Here is a 16,545-nt window from a genome sequence, read left to right on the forward strand (position 1 = left end):
TATGATAATATATGTATATATGTTAGGTGTTTGTGTTCCTATAACTCAGAATGACTACATTGAGTCTCATAAAATTACATCAAACAATTCATCTCCCTTTTTAGAAGTGATTAAGTGACAATTTGAAAAGAGAATGACTGAAGTAGCTCTTATTTTCTCCTGACCAAAAAACAAAAACTGTTAAAAGCTTATCAAATTGAAAGCAAAATTAATAAAAATTATTTAAACTGAATCACCAAAAATTTTGTTGAGAAATAGTTCAGAATGACATTTGATTTACATGGTAATGTTCTAATTTAGAGAAAACTACTTTTTTCTTTAAAAATATTTTTTAGTATTTGTGATACTCTTATAGCCACTTCAGTGTTAGGAGCTGTAGAATCTTGCTGTCAGAAATCATGTGGTTTTTCTTTCTCTTTTATAATAAACATACTCACTCTTCAACAGATTTGTTGAAGTTACTCATTTATAGTTAGTAATGTGGGATTTTTCATAGCTTTTTTAATTAATTTTTCACTACCTACTGGGATTTTTCAGAATCAAATTGTATAATTTATTTAAGAAATGGTACTCATTAAAAAATGTTATCCTTCTGGCATTTCAAGTTTAGAAACATCTGTTGTTTAGAGATAAAGAAAATTTATAAGCTTCGTTTTAAATTTATCCCATCTTATTTATTTAAATCTAACTTTTATTGGAAATAATATAAGATTAGTTTTCTTTCTTTTGTTTTACAGATTTAATAAATGTAAATACGACAATTACTGCATGATATGGTTGAAGAAGCTTTATTATAAATCAAAGAAGCTGATTTGCTAATTATTATTGATATTATATTAATTATTATATATTTACAGGTAACAGAATTAATTTATATTCATTCGAAGTTGTTAATTGCGGATGACAGAGTTGCTATAATTGGATCAGCTAACATTAATGATCGAAGTTTACTTGGCAAGAGAGACTCTGAAATTGCAGTTGTTGTTCAGGTACACTTTTAATTTTATGTTGTTTTTTTTTTTTGTTTTTTTACTATCAATTGGTTTTGTTTACCTCAAACATAAATATATTAAAAAAAAAAATGTTTCATATGATATGTTATTAATATTGAGAATATAAAAAAGGTAAAGTTTGAGTAAAGGTACGTTAGTGCAAGAATAATTGGATGTTCAATTTTGTTCAATTTAAAAAAAAAAATTATATTATATCTTATAATGCAATAAATAATTTTCTGACCTCTGTGGCTGTTAGGTAGTGTCTCAGCATTTCATGTGGAGGTACAGGAATCAAATCCCGGTCAGGCATGGCATCTTTTCATATGCTACCAATTTCCACCAGGCTAATGACCATAGCTGTAGATGCCCACTCTTTCATAACAAATAAATAAATAAAAAATAGAAATATATCATTTTAAAAAATTTATTTAAATGAAAGAAATATGAATTTGTAAAACTAAGGTCTCTAAGCAAATATTTTTAGAAAATTTAAGAACATATAAAAATAAAATAAAGAATTTTTCAAATGAATTATTTAAATTGGCACACCATTTTAATGGCTAGTTTACTTAATTGTAATTACGGTTTAATTCAATCTGTCATGAAATCTAGCAGATTTTAATGTAATAATGGGAATGCATTAGTTGATACTGTAGTATTAGATGGTTTTTAATTTATGTAATATATAATATTATAATTAATTATTATATATATGAGAATAGTTAATATTGTCATATGATCTCAGACTCAAGGCTCAGAATGAATTATGATTTATAGTAACTAGCATAAATAATTCAAATAATATTTATATAGGATTTTAAGTATCTGTTTCATGTATACTTTAACTGAAAATACATTATCTTGTCTAAAAAATTTTCAGTAATAATTTGGACCTACAAACTTATTTCATTATCTCAGAAAATTTTATGTTGTAAGGAAATATTACAGTTATAAAATATACCTTGGATAACAAAAATTGGCCAGAAACATGTTTTCTTAGTTGTTAATTTGCTTATAAAAATCTGAATTCTACGTGCCCTATTCCACTTATTAATACAAATTTAACTTTTTTTTATTTTTAACACTTTATAGATTATTTTAGAACATTTAAAAAACCTTTTAATCAGTAATAATGAATATAGTGAATATGTTGTGACTTATGTTAGGTGTACATAAAAAGTTCACATAGTACTATTAAAAAATTAAAATAGTACACTGATATTTACAATAATGAGCAATATCCAAAATTTGTATCTGCTTGTTCCATAAGAGCCTACAAAATACAATAGCATATTGAAAGCTACAGTTAAGTAAAATTGTTAAAAATAAATAGTAAAATCTACTATGAAAAATAAACTTTTATCCCCTTGTGTGTGTTTACATACACTAAATTATAAATAGTTTATGGAACTCAGTACTTAAATTAAACTGATTTCAGTGAATTTTATTATTATCAGTGTAAATAGAATAAAGGCATTTGATACTCTAATGTAAATAACATAAATCGACAAAACATAACAAATCTTTAACTCAAAATATTTTAACTACAATATGAAACAACACATTAGTATATTGCCACTTGGATCGATCTGACAGCAGAGCAGTAATCAGTATTTTTCAGTACTAAAAATCAATTTTGTCTCTGATGAATCAGAAATAAGAGGTATGTTATGTTTAAAAAAAACTGAACTTGTACAATAAAAACTTTAATAATGTATTTAAAATTATGTGTAGGCTAGTCTCCTTCAAAGTATTCCCTGTTACTGCAATACACCAGTCACAGTGTTACTTTCATTTTTGAAACTTTTTCTGAAAATATTTTTGGAAATGGCATGCAGCTGTGTTGAATCTTACTTTCTTTAATACATAACCATAATTGTTTATGGCTTGAAAACTACATCCTTTCAAAGTTACCTTCAATTTAGGAAACAAGGCACAACAGTTGTCTTGTATTTTACTGATAATGTCATAAGAAGTGATGTGTATGCTTACATATGGTCATAGTGCACCATTCAACTCTGGTTTTCCCACAGGTCAGGCTTCTTTTAGTATAGAGCATCCTTGAAGCACCATAAAACTTACTTGTAGAACTTGTTTACTCACTGACCATGTCAAACTAATTTATAATGGACCAACAAACCTTTCCACTCAAAAACCCACCAATTTTACCATAGCACTAACGGCATCAACTTGGGATCCTCATCAGTCAATGTTCTACATCTTTTAAAATGATTGAACCATTCATAGCCCTGCGATTTCCACATAGTTTTCCCTATATGCCTATTGAAGCATTTTAAATGTCTGAAGTTTGAAGCAAAATTGTATACAAATGTGTTCTTGAGGACCTTTAATTTTCATTTCATTAAAATTTGAATGAGAGGTTTTTACATTTCTGTACTCTAGCTGTTGTTGCTTCAAAACTAACAATGTTAGCGTGATATGTTAAACAGCATTGTTTCTAAAATTTGTCGCTTGTTGTAACATGCTTTGTGTGCTAGTTGATGCGCTATTATAAAAGTTCAGTTTTTTATTTTTTGAACTTGTTTTTTACTTTACTGTAATTAAACAAACTATTATATTTCACTTACACTGGTCAAAGGAGACCAAAATTATAGAATAAAGAATTAAAAATATTTAGTCTATATCTCAGCCAGATTAATCAGAATCAAACAATTTCATCACTTAGCATTTTGCAATTACAAAGTTTCTGTCTCGAACAGAAGATATGAATATTTTTTTTGGAAGGATAGAAGCTTTGGCATTATCCTAAAGGCACTTTAGCCATAAGACACCTGATGGAAACATCATTAGATACCCAGGAGGTCAATGGGTCTGTTTCAGATCACACCAAACATGTATTGTTCTGAAAATCCTAGCATCTTCAACATGGACATAGGAGAATTTTACTTATATCTCAAAATGAAGAGGAAAGGGTCAAAAATTAGATTTAGGAAAAGGTGAGCCGCTCCTGGAGAAATAGTAGCATGAAACAAATAACTCCACTGAAACTCAATTCTTCCTCTAGGCCAGTGATCTTCAACCTGCGGGCCACTTACAGCGCACTGTTAAATATTTTTTGCTTGACTTCTAATCTTAAATCCTTTTGTAACTGCTGAAAGATTTACTGAGAAAAGCTTAACACTATGTTAACATCTTTAAAAAACTAGTTAAGCCAAAAATGGTGCCAATTCCATTCCTCAGATGAATGTTTACATACATATATATTCAGTGATCACTTTTTCTTTAGTGTATGTTTGTTACAGTCCATGTCCCAGGAATTTTCATTGTGGCAGAACTGATTTACTGCTATCCTTACCACTGTAGACACTACAATTCTATTGCCTACTTAACATTCATTCTTCATCTTTGTTTAGTTCTCAGTTCAGTTTGCTTTGGTATGTCTGATGTCTATTTCAGTGTTATGTTACTTTTGTGTACGTATTGTAGTTTTGTGATTTATAATTTTTGTAATGGCCGCAAGCTCCAGCAAGAAACTGAAGGTTTCTGATGGTGAACATTTGTTTAATGACAAGTGGACAAACTGTATTTCTTTGTTGAGGTAAACAAAAAACCTGTATGTTTGATATGCAATGAGTGTATATCTGTGATGAAGGGGTTTAATATAAAGCACCATTATGAAATTATGCACGCTTCAAAATGGACCAATATCAAGGACAATCTTGTTTAGATAAACTGACAGAATTAAAGAGACTCCAGATGTAACAATTTTCATTTAAAAAGCCAAATGTTGGGAGTGACTGAAAAGTGATAAGACTAGTTATCTAAAATCCAAAAAAAAGTTGCCTCTCTGTCCAAACTCTTCTCTGATGGTGAGTTTATAAAGGAGTGCATGGAGTCAGCAGATGAAATTCTATGCCCTACACAGAAAAATTTTTGAAAATTAGCTTATCTGGAATTACTGTTTTGAGAAGAATTGAGAAATTGGCTGAAGACAATTGAAAGTACTTTGAAAGAAACAGCTTCTAAGTTTTTGTTTTGTTCTGTAGCTCTTGATGGGAGTACAGATGTTGCAGACACTGCTCAGTTGTGCATTTTTATCAGAGGTATTGACATTAGAGTAAAGACATTAATACTACTGAAAAAATAGTTGCGCTTTTCCCCATGAAAGGCACCATAAAAGGAGTGACATATTCAAAGCTTTAGCCTCAACTTTAGAGACATTCAATCTAAAGCTGAGCAATCTCTCAGGAATTGCGACTAACAGGGCCCTATTAATGGTTGGCAAGAAAGAATGTGTCAAAATAAGCAAATTTTTGTGGAGACATGCATTTAATGCAGTTTCACTGTTTTCCGCATCAAGAACAATTGTGTGTGAAAAATGTTTCTTTCAGAAAGTAATGAAGACATTATAAAAATTCTCAGTTTCATTCAGTTTCAAGGATTGAACCATAGGCAATTTCAGTCATTCCTCAGTGATATGGAAAAACAGTATAGAGTCATAAACTACTACACAGAACTTTATTGGCTCAGTACCCGAGAATTTCTTAAGAGAGTGTTCAATCTTAAAGATGAAGTTTCTCAGTTCATGAATGTAACAACAAAATATTTCATCAGTTCAATAATCCTGAGTGTATAGTTGATTTTAGTTTTCTTACTGACATTTCCATGCATCTCAACGATTTTAACTTGTGTCTTCAAGGCAGAAACAATTTGGTCAAAACCTGTTTGACCAAATAAAAGTGGTTTGAAACAAAGTTACGTTTATGGGAACTTCAGTTTAAAAAAATGACTTTTCAGACTTCCCTACGGAAATTGTATGAACTTAATTTAACTTTTAAAAGTTAATTCAACCATCTTCTTTATTTTATAAATTTTAATTGCTGTTCAATTGGTTTCCTTTGAAAATTCAATCAAAACCAGACCTAAAAAACACATTACATATAACTTTGAGTTATCAAACCCATAGCACTTATACAAACATACACAAAAACACACATTTACTCTCATATAGTGGTATACTACCATATATGGCCAATATTTACATAAATCATTTGCTGTATGGTTGCAATCCCTATCAGATTCAGTCATGTGGCTCTTTATTTCATAAAGGTTGAAGACCACTGCTCTAGGCAGTGAGAGGTCAAGAACTCAACCCCTGGGTAATTGTAGCCTATTTAACAATGAGAGGAGTGCACATTGCTAATCAATGATTGAATTGACCAGCTTAAATATATATTAAGAAATCTGCATTTTCTTCAAAACTTAAACAGCTTCAGATCTCTAAAAGAACAACCTTGCTCATTCTTAGAATTATATGACATGAAAAAATTATACAATTAAACTATCAACCATTCAGCTAGATCGCTCTTGTAGAAATGCTAGATAATATAATCATGGAAGATTAGGTTAAGGAAAAACAGAAGTACGAAAGGAAAAACGTGAAAGCAGAGGTAAAGATACATAATGCAATTAATCAAAGAAAAATATTTAGAAAATATTGAATTCAAAAGATTAACGGATAACAGAAAAGAGTTTCAAACTGGTTTAATATCTAGTGAACAGTTTTAGCCTAATCCATATTATGAATTCTATTAATTTTTATCTTTGCAGGATGAACAGTTTAAATCAGTTGTTTGGGGAGGAAAAGATGCTAAATCAGGTTATTATTGCGGCTCTCTACGTCGTAGATTATTCAGAGAACACCTCGGTATACTGGATCCTACTGTAATTAATGATCAGATACAGGTTTTTGACCCTATTTCACCAAATTTTTATCACAGTACTTGGCGACAGATTGCACAGTCTAACACTGATATTTATGAAAAGGTAATTTATTACATTTTTATTGCATTTATTAATTTAGTGAAAAAATTCAAAATTAAACAGTTTTCTTTTTAAGAATTTTAAAAATTTTATGATGTTTTTATTTTTATGTTTTGATTGGTTTTCAAACATATTTAAAAATAAAAAAAGGTTTTCATCTGAATCCTGTCTGTTTGGATGTGTATACCAATGGTTGTTACCTTGAGAACCTTTACAACAATCTAAAAGGTTCTATTCTTACTTAATCCACAAGAAAGAAATATAAATGATAAATTAAAAAAATTCTTCATTTATTGGAAACGGATGATTCTTTTACCTTTGAAATATTAATCAATTTTTTTTATATATTAATGCAAGCTTAATAAAAAAAGCCCTATAAAATAGCTGTTTTAATGTATTATTTTCATTTGATCAATATTTCACATCAGTTTTCTCGTAGAGTTGCTTTGATGTTAGCAAGAATGCTAACAAGTTTCAATTTTTGGTTATTAAATGGTATTCCTTTTAGTTTCTGTGATAATTTACTTATGCTAATTTATTTTTTATTATTAATTCCATCATTTTTATTCAGGTGATTCACAAAGAAACTGAAAGATTTTCAGAACATGTTCTACAATTAAAAATAAAGAAAAAAGTTCATTTGAACATGGGATCACAAACATTTTTTTGAGTTACAGTTTGTGAAAAAATTGCAAAATTTCTGCTCCAAGGATGAAGAACCCATTCAGAAATTGCTGGAATTTTAATTAAGAGGTAAATTTGATTGTTTCATATGATTTTTTACCTGAAAAATTGAATAAAACAGGTCCCAGAACTGTAATAATTTTTGAAAAAATTATTGTTAAAAAAAGATTTGTTTCATAAAACACAATTCTTTTGGTTTTTTTTTACTTTTAAGACCATAATGGATCACTTTAGTTCATTTTTTTTTTTTGCAAGTTCTTTCTTTTCTTGCCTTTGTTGTTTTTCAGCTTTTCTTTTTTTCCAGTAATTTCTAAGGGTTTCAGATCTTCTTGTTCAGAGTACACCTGGCTTATTGTTTTCTTGGGTTTTGATAGGAATCTTGTTTCTTTATTTTTTAATTTCTTATAGCTTCCGGTTTTCGTTTTTAGGTTTTCATGGCTTATGTCTTTCCTCCATGTCTTTCTGTACTTCGTATAACCAGTTTAGTCTGCTTTTCTTGTTCCAGAAAAGTTTGATTATCTGTTTGATAAGTCTGGTCTTTTCCATTTTGAAAATATGTCCTAGAAAGGAAATTCTCTTCTTTCTAAATTTATTAGTTATTGGGGTGATCGTTTTGTAAATCTCTTTGTTTGGCATACTTCTCCAAATCCCATCTTTTTTAATGTTTTTCCCGATGCATCGTCGTAGAATCTGTCTTTCAGTCTTTTCCAGTTTGTCGGTAAACCTTGTCTGGTACGGTCCAAATATGGTTTCGCATCCGCAAAGTATTTCTGGTTGGATAAGTCAGTTATAATGTCTTATTTTTGTGTTTATGGACATGCATTTTTTGTTATAGATGTTTTGTGTTTTTATTGTGGCTTGATGAGTTTATTTATTCTTTCATTCCAGTTTGGATTTTCTTGAAAGTTGTGTGTGATGTTTTCCGCCAAATATTTAAAGTTTTCTACTAGTTCTATGTCATTATTGTTTATTTTTACTTTGCTTATGCATAGTGGGTCTCTCACCATAATTTTGGTTTTTTCATATGAAATTTTTAGACCAATTTTTCCTGCAATCTCTTCCAGTGTTGGCTGTTGGTATCTGCCCTCTTCTACATTTTGGGCTAGTAGGGCTAAGTCGTCCGCAAAGCCTAGGCAATTTACTGATATACCTTTTCCTATTTTATTCTTTTGGTTTGATATACAATAATTTTGTTTAATTGCCAATAAAAAAAAACAAATTTTTGCACCAAAATTTGTAGATTCCTTAATTCTGAGAATTCTATATAAATAAAATCAAATTTTACTTTTATTAAAAATAAAAAGACTGAAATTTAGGAGTAAAATACAGTTGTATTATAATTATAAACCAAAACAAGAATCATTTCAATATTGGAATGTAACTAATGAAATCAATTATTAAAGTAAATTAATAAACATATTACGAACCTGCTATTAGAATAATTGTTCAAAATGCCCTCCTTCACTTTTGAAAAATTCTCCTTGTATCCAATATTCCAATCATTTAAAATTCCTTAGATGGTTCTTCATAATGTAACAGTTTTGATTCATCTAATTTCAGGCAAATTGAAAATTCATGTCACTAATTTTTTTTTTTAGTTACTGTTTTTTATTTAAAAGTAAAATTTCTTAAACTTTTCACGTTCAATTGATGTTACTTATATTGTTTTTCTCAGAATTTAATTCTCTACTTTTTTTTGTAAGATTTTATTTTTTTACAAGCAATTGAAGTTGTATTATGTCAAACCTAAAAAAAAATTGATGACCCCAATTTTTTGTTTTACAATAATTTAAATTTTATCAAAAATTATTAGATACACTTCTTAGATCTGTTTTATTCAATTCTTCAGGTAAAAACCATATGAAATTTAACTTCCAAGAATTTCATTTTACCCTTGGGACAGAAATCAAGATGAAATTTTTTTGCAAGCTATATCTCAAAATAACTACTTGTTTCCAGAGCTATGTTTGTATGAATTTTTTTCTTTATTTTCACTTGTAGAACATGAAATTTTGTTTTTTCATGAGATTTTCTGTATAATATAATTGATGAAGTTATTAGCTAAGAATATTGTGGTTATCATTCTTATATATTCTCATTTTTAAGTTTGATTATGTAATGATTAAAAACCAATTAAATATTTATTAATAAATTCTAATGTGGTTTGTATTTAGGTTTACATAATTACCATGTTATGTATTTTTTTTTAAGATTGCAGCTTGTATTTATATAAAACTTGATCGTATTTTATTTTAATAAATAAGATTAGTTTATTATTATAATGTTTATTATTACATATATGTAATTGTGATATAAAATATACTTTATTGTTATATTAAACATTTATATACTTATTTTAAATAAAATAGTTAATTTTTTTGTTCTGACATCAGTTGTGAATAAATAAATATTAAGTATTTTAGGGTTTTTTTTTTTTTTTTGTTAGTTTATCTTGTTGCTAAAAGTTTAGTAAAATATCACAAATTGCAGTTTAATTGTTGTAGTTATTTTTAATTAATTAAAATTACTCAGTATATGATAAATGGTCTTCTCTACTAAGCAGCTTGACAGTGATAGAGTACAATAATGTGTTGCTGTACTCTTACTTATCTTACCTGTAATATAATTTTTAACTATGAAAAGAAAATAAGTAGTTCACATAAAGTGAGATTAATTACAGTGTAATCTAAATACTAATCTCTTGTACTATGTTTACTCCTTGATTCCTATACTCATATTTAACAGAAATAAAATTTTTGTTCATAATATAATAATATAAAGACACATCTACCACAATTCTCTTTAAATAAGAATATCTTGATTATCCATAGACAAAAATATCTTTGTTTTGCCTTTCACATTGAAACTAACCATTGTGAAAATTAAAGAGAAAATACGTAAATGATTGATAAAACTGTTCTTAAAAATAAGATTTTTTTTTAAATGAAGTTATGTAACAATGAAATTGCACAATCACAAAAAGAGCAAAAAAAAGGAAGTATTTATCCTTAATTCCTATAGTTTAATTTAAATTTATTGTTTTACTATGTTATAAAACTTGTTTTATAACATTTGTTTTTTTTTTTTATGATATTAGATTGTCAAGTTAATTCCGAAATATGTGGCTGTATTATAACATGATGTATTAAGTGGAACAGATTTTGTTTTTTAATCTATTTACCTTTTTACTTTACAGTTGAAAAAATTAATTTATTTTAAATTCACTACGTTAATTTTATTTCTTTTTTTTTAGGTATTTCAATGCATTCCAAGTGATAGAGTCACGTGTTTTGCAAGTCTAAGACGCTATCAGATTGAAATTCCACTCTATGAATCAGATCCAGAGAGTGCATCTGTTTTATTGAAAAACATTCAGGTAAATTAAAATTTAATTTTTTCTTTCATTCTTATTTTATTGTGTTCTATTCTATCGTTGTTGATATTTTAAGTATTTATGTTAACGTATTAAAATTAGGATATACAAAACATTAAAATACACCTCACATATCCAAACCAAATTGGCTTACATTTTTGCAGCTGTTACAATATGATCCACTTGGGCCATTAACAGATTCATTCCTTATCTTGTCCCTTCTCATCACTCCATTCATCCATTTTGGCATTCTCATTCCTACAACCATAATTTCTTCAGCTATATTTTTGTAATTGTTCATGAATCGGAGCCTTTTATATCCTCCATTGTTGGCCTCACCTTAGTTTTATGCATTCTGTCAAGCTGAAGTGCATATTAGTTAAAGCTTTTCTCTCCTTTTAGGGATTTTAGGAAGCATTAATAAAATGCCAAGATGTAATATTAATGTAAATTATTATTGACAGGAACATCAAAAAAAAATTTCATTAGAGATTTTAACCATGATTTTTAAGTGAAACTAGTTTCCAAACCACCTTGAGTAAATCAGCTTTTTTGTGTATGAAGTTCTCTTGATCCGAATTCACATACAGCCTTTTCTGAGTGGTGTTATGTGCTATCTGAGCCGTGCTTTAATATTCTAAAGTTCCAGTTCCACTAAAAAACTAGCATTGTCCTACAAGTCTACCCTTGATTACTTTCTTTTTGAAAATTCTAATTTTTTTTTACGGGGTGAAAAACAATTTGGTGTTATCATTACCTGGATACGATATTTGTTCTAAAAGTTAATTAAGAAACTAAAAACCTGGCACTCAAAAATTTATTTCTAAAGTAAAAAGCATGTTACTCATGTTAAAATTGAAATAATACCACAAAGATATATCATATTATATATCTCAAGAAGAAAAAAAAGAATTGCATTCTGCATTGTAGCAAATCGCATGAATATTTGGAATACACTACAATATATAAACGGATGGCTCTAACAAATAATAAAATAGAAGATAACAACACTTTCACTACCCCCAAGAATTGTTTATATGTTAGCCCCTAGTTTAAACTTGCGATGCAGTGCTGCATAACAGATACAATCCACAAGGATGTGGTGCACTGTCAGAGTCGGCAATCACAGCAAGCTCAAATTGTTATGTCTGTTTGAGTCATCAGATATCTATTAGTGAGCCTTGTGTGTCCCATTCGCAAATGGGAGATAATAACCTCCTCTCAACAGTTATTTCTACATGAGAGCTCCACAGTGAATTTAATTAGGCTAAGTTTATTGTTCATGGTAGCATCCCACTCATCTTGAACTACCCTCTTCAAGAAACAGACAAGATCATTAGAAGCAACACAGCTGGTAAAAGGTGGCTGAAAACAAGCCTCCTTTGCCGTACTGTCTGCGCACTAATTGCCTGAAATTCCTAAATGGCTGGGGATGCAGCAGCAGATCACTTGTATTACATCTATTCATTTGCAAAATGACACAATGAATCTCCCAGACAACATGGTGTCTAAAGTACATGTCATTAATCACCTGTGGGGCATTCATGGCGAACAAGAACGTGCCGATATTTTGGGCTAATTATATGTAAGCCCTTATTAATAGCATATAGTTCTGCAATGAAAATACTGGTGATGTTGGGAAGGCCAAACATGTATGTTCTGTTGCCAGCAGCAAAGCGACAACCAACAGAATAAAGTTTCTAAAACCGTCCATATAAACTGTAACATTAGGATTCATGTTACTTTTAATGTAAAATTTGTTTTGTAACTTCCCCCATTATTTGGAGCCTTCTTATGCTACCTCATCATTCAGATTAACATTTTCTCTCCTGAAATCCCCAAACTTCGGTACTAATTTTGCAATAATTTCTTCCTCTTTATCTGCTGTGTCATTTCATTAGCCCACCAAAGCCTTCTTTGGTGGTCCCAAATTTTGCTTCTCCAGAAAATTTCCCTGTAGTTTTTAATCAACATATTTTAAGCTTTTACCATAAAACAGCATTCATTCTAGTTATGTTCCTGAGTTTTAATAAAACTATCAAAAAAAGCTGAATTATTGTTCTAATTTAGCATATTTAGTTATATTTTTGACATTAGCTTTATAGTTTTAAGTTCTAATCTGAATAAAATACGTATTCATCCATTTTCCAATGATGCAAAAAATTTCAAACTTCTGGTACAAAATTAGGTGCCCCCCTGCTGGTAATAATGCTTACTAATTAGTACTACTGTTTTAGAGTTTGTTGAATACTACTTGTTTTGAATTAACAAGTTTCTTGTTAATCCTATTACCAGAGACAAGCCCTAGCCTCCAGTTGGGCCTCAATAATAGAACCAAATCCTCAAATCAGCGAACATTGGAGACGGAGGATCAAATCTCCAGCCCCCAACACTTTATCTGCTAGGGATGGATACCTAATTTTTCACAAATTTTCTCAGCTTAAAAAGACAGTACTTTTTTTTAGATTACGTGGTAATGGAAGTGATTAGAGGATTTGGTTCATATGAATAATCTTCCTATTACCTGGAGCTGAAACTCTCCTTAAGGCAATAAATCCAGTTAAAATTATCATTGTAAAATAAATCTAATTTGAAGTGATGATGACAAATTATTTTGTACTATCTTGTCTATATTACAAATACTATAATTTTTTTCCTATAGGGTCATCTTGTAATGCTTCCGCTTGAATTCCTCTGCAATGAAGTTCTAACTCCAAATCCCAGCTCTGTTACTGGTATTATGCCCACATCTTTATGGACATAAAAGTAAGATAATTTTATTAAAAATTTTCAGTATATTAATTTTAGTGATATATTCTAATTATTTAAGCCTGTGGTAATGGAAGTCTTGAGCGTTATGTCCCTTTCACATGGAATCCTGTGTAATTTTTCAATAAAATTTTGTACTTTATTGTGTATACAAACAGAATTCTTCATGCAAGTTACTGTTTTGTGTTTACTATATTACTTGGGCTGCTGCTGCTTACTATACAAATGCACAAAAAAAAATCCTGATATAATATTCAGTTTGAAAGTATAACATCCATGTTTTACCCGTTAAACTTCAGAGTATTAACTGTACTTGCTGTCGTGCTTAAAAAAAATTGTTAAGCACTGAACTTGAAATGTTAAATATCAAATGGAAAACACTTCAGTACAAAAAAAATATTTCTTTTCATTACGGCCAATATGATTTAATTCCATTTTGTTATGTATTTCTGTGCTTCACATCCAGAAAGATTCCGAAATGATAGTATAATAAAACAAAAAAGGACAACTAAATGCAAAAAAGCAAATTGAGAATCAAAGATGTATTTAAACGAATATTTGATCTGTTAGATGTTACCTGAGACATTACAGCCTCCTTGATATTTTGTATTTCTAAAATTGTAGTTTAAAATTGTTGATGAAATCTATTGTCAGCAGATAACAGTACTGATCAATATAGTAATCTCTAGTAAACTACAAATACATTGGAAAAAGCAAAAGTTGAAATGGTAGATTTATAAGTGAAAGGATTAAACCGTTTTAATTGGAAACCATGCAAGGGATTATTTACATTTTATTTCTTGGAGTGAACACTAACCTACATAAAATCTCTAATGTTATGTTCATAATCAACATTTCAGCAAAATTGTACTTGAAGAACAAGTTTCAGAGAACAATATTATACTGTTAATTAATAAAAAATATTCAGTGTTTAATTACACTGGTCAACATGAATTTTGTTTCACAAGTACCAGCAGGTGCATTTAATGTATCCTGTTTTCAAATATCTATTTGGAATTTCTCCATCATCCACAGTTTTTTTTATTTAATTTTTTTTAAATATTTTAAGATGTTTTTCATCTATTTGTCCATTGTCAAGTAAAAGCTCCTAGAGTATTATAAATGTGATGGAACCAAATGAGCTAACTCAAAGGATAGCGTTGTTACTGTTGTGCAGGTTCAGATGTGTATAGACATGTACAAACATGATCTAGTGTAGTACACATTCATCAAAACGATGGCAGTTGTGAGATAGTAGTGAACCAGTAACATCAGTGTGAGTGCTTTGTGTGTCTGGATTATTGTGTACTACATATTTATAACTTTATTTCTTTTAATTAGTCATTAGTTACAAATTGCCTAGAGTTTGTTTAAATCGTTCCAACATTTTTTTTATGTATGTGGTGAAGTGACACTCAAGTCCCAATGGGGAAATCTTGCTCAATCAGTAAAAAAGTGTTATGAACTTTATTTTGGGTGTAAAGTCAGGAACCAAACAAGGGCCTGTGGCCCCACATATTTGTTATGGTGTTCTAGGCTTCTCATTGCATGGAAAAATGGCACACACCACATGCCATTTATCACTATGATTTGGAGGGAACCCAAAGATCACTTTTCTGACTGTTATTTCTGCTTAACAAACATTAAAGGGATTATGTCAAAAACAAAACATACAGTGGTGTACCCTAACTTGCAATCTGCAATGAGACCAGTTCCACACTGTGAAGAATTGCCCATATCAAAGCCTCTAGAATATGTGACATTAGATGAAGAGAGCTCAGAGTCTGATGGAAGTAAGGAAGAAAAAGAAACAGATTCTGGTGATACAACTTTTGAATAAAATAATTCATCTGAGCCTCATTTACTGACTCAAGAAAATCTTAACGATCTCTTACAAAAAGTTACCCAAAAAACAGTCTGAAATGCTTGCTTCCTGGCTAAAAGGATGGAATCTTCTTCAAAAGAATGCAAAGATATGTACTTATCGTAATCGTCATTCTGAATTTAAAGACTATTTTTCTGAGAAAAATAGCTTAGTGTTTTGTAATGACATTTCTTCTCTTATGGAGACACTTTGTAATGAGCATCACCCAACAGAATGGTGCTTGTTCATTGATTCCTCTACAGTTAGTTTAAAAGCTGTGCTTCTGTACAATGGCAATAAATACCCATCAGTACCTGTGGCTCATTCTGCTAGTATGAAAGAAACATGAAAACTTTAAATTTATGCAGGAAAAGCTTCAATACGCAGTGTATGAATGGAATATTTGTGGTGATTTGAAGGTAATTAATTGCATTTATTCTTGGTCTGTCTTGGTCTGCAGCTTGGTTATACAAAGTACTGTTGTTCTTTGTGTGAATGGAATAGTAGGGGCAGAAAAAACCGTTTCATTAGAAAAGAATGGCCTAAATGCATATTACTCATTCCTGAATAGAAAAATGTGAAACATGACTGATTGTGTAATCCTAAAAATGTGTGTCTACCTCCATTACACATCAAACTAGCATTAATGAAGAATTTCATAAAGGCTTTGGATAATACTTCTGGTTTCATGTACTTAAAACAGAAGTTTCTAAGAATTAGTGATGCAAAAATTAAAGAAGGAATATTTGTGGCTCCTCTAATGCATGATGAAAAGTTTGTGAATCCACTGGAGAAAGCAGCTTGGCAAGCATTCAAAAATGTTACAAAGAGTTTTTTGGAAAATCGAAAGGTGGAAAATTACAGTGATATTGTCAACGATCTTATAACATCTTATAAAAATTTGGGTTGTAATACGTCCTTAAAAGTACAGTTCATCAAGGCAAATGGAATTCTCATATGCTGGTGGATTATTGTTAGACCATCAAGAGGGATGCTCCACAGGCTAAATATGCCAGAAATTCTGCATTTCTTACTTTCTAGGTGAGTCAAATGTTTGAATATTGTGTAATTAAGAA

At 29.7% G+C, this 16,545-nt stretch overlaps 1 protein-coding gene across 1 annotated transcript in view; it reads left to right on the forward strand.

Annotated features, from left to right (window-relative positions):
• Positions 1 to 16,545, forward strand: part of Pld (Phospholipase D) — a 133,128-nt gene that overhangs the window by 115,939 nt on the left and 644 nt on the right. Inside the window, exons 21-24 of the mRNA XM_075358452.1 lie at positions 858 to 989; positions 6,567 to 6,782; positions 10,717 to 10,839; positions 13,499 to 13,602. Of these exons, the coding sequence (XP_075214567.1) occupies positions 858 to 989; positions 6,567 to 6,782; positions 10,717 to 10,839; positions 13,499 to 13,600 (573 nt within the window). The 3' untranslated portion in view covers positions 13,601 to 13,602. The remainder of the gene's footprint in view (positions 1 to 857; positions 990 to 6,566; positions 6,783 to 10,716; positions 10,840 to 13,498; positions 13,603 to 16,545) is intronic.

The sequence above is a fragment of the Lycorma delicatula genome, chromosome 2 (assembly GCF_047948215.1).
Source record: "Lycorma delicatula isolate Av1 chromosome 2, ASM4794821v1, whole genome shotgun sequence".
Taxonomy (NCBI): Eukaryota; Metazoa; Arthropoda; class Insecta; order Hemiptera; family Fulgoridae; genus Lycorma; species Lycorma delicatula.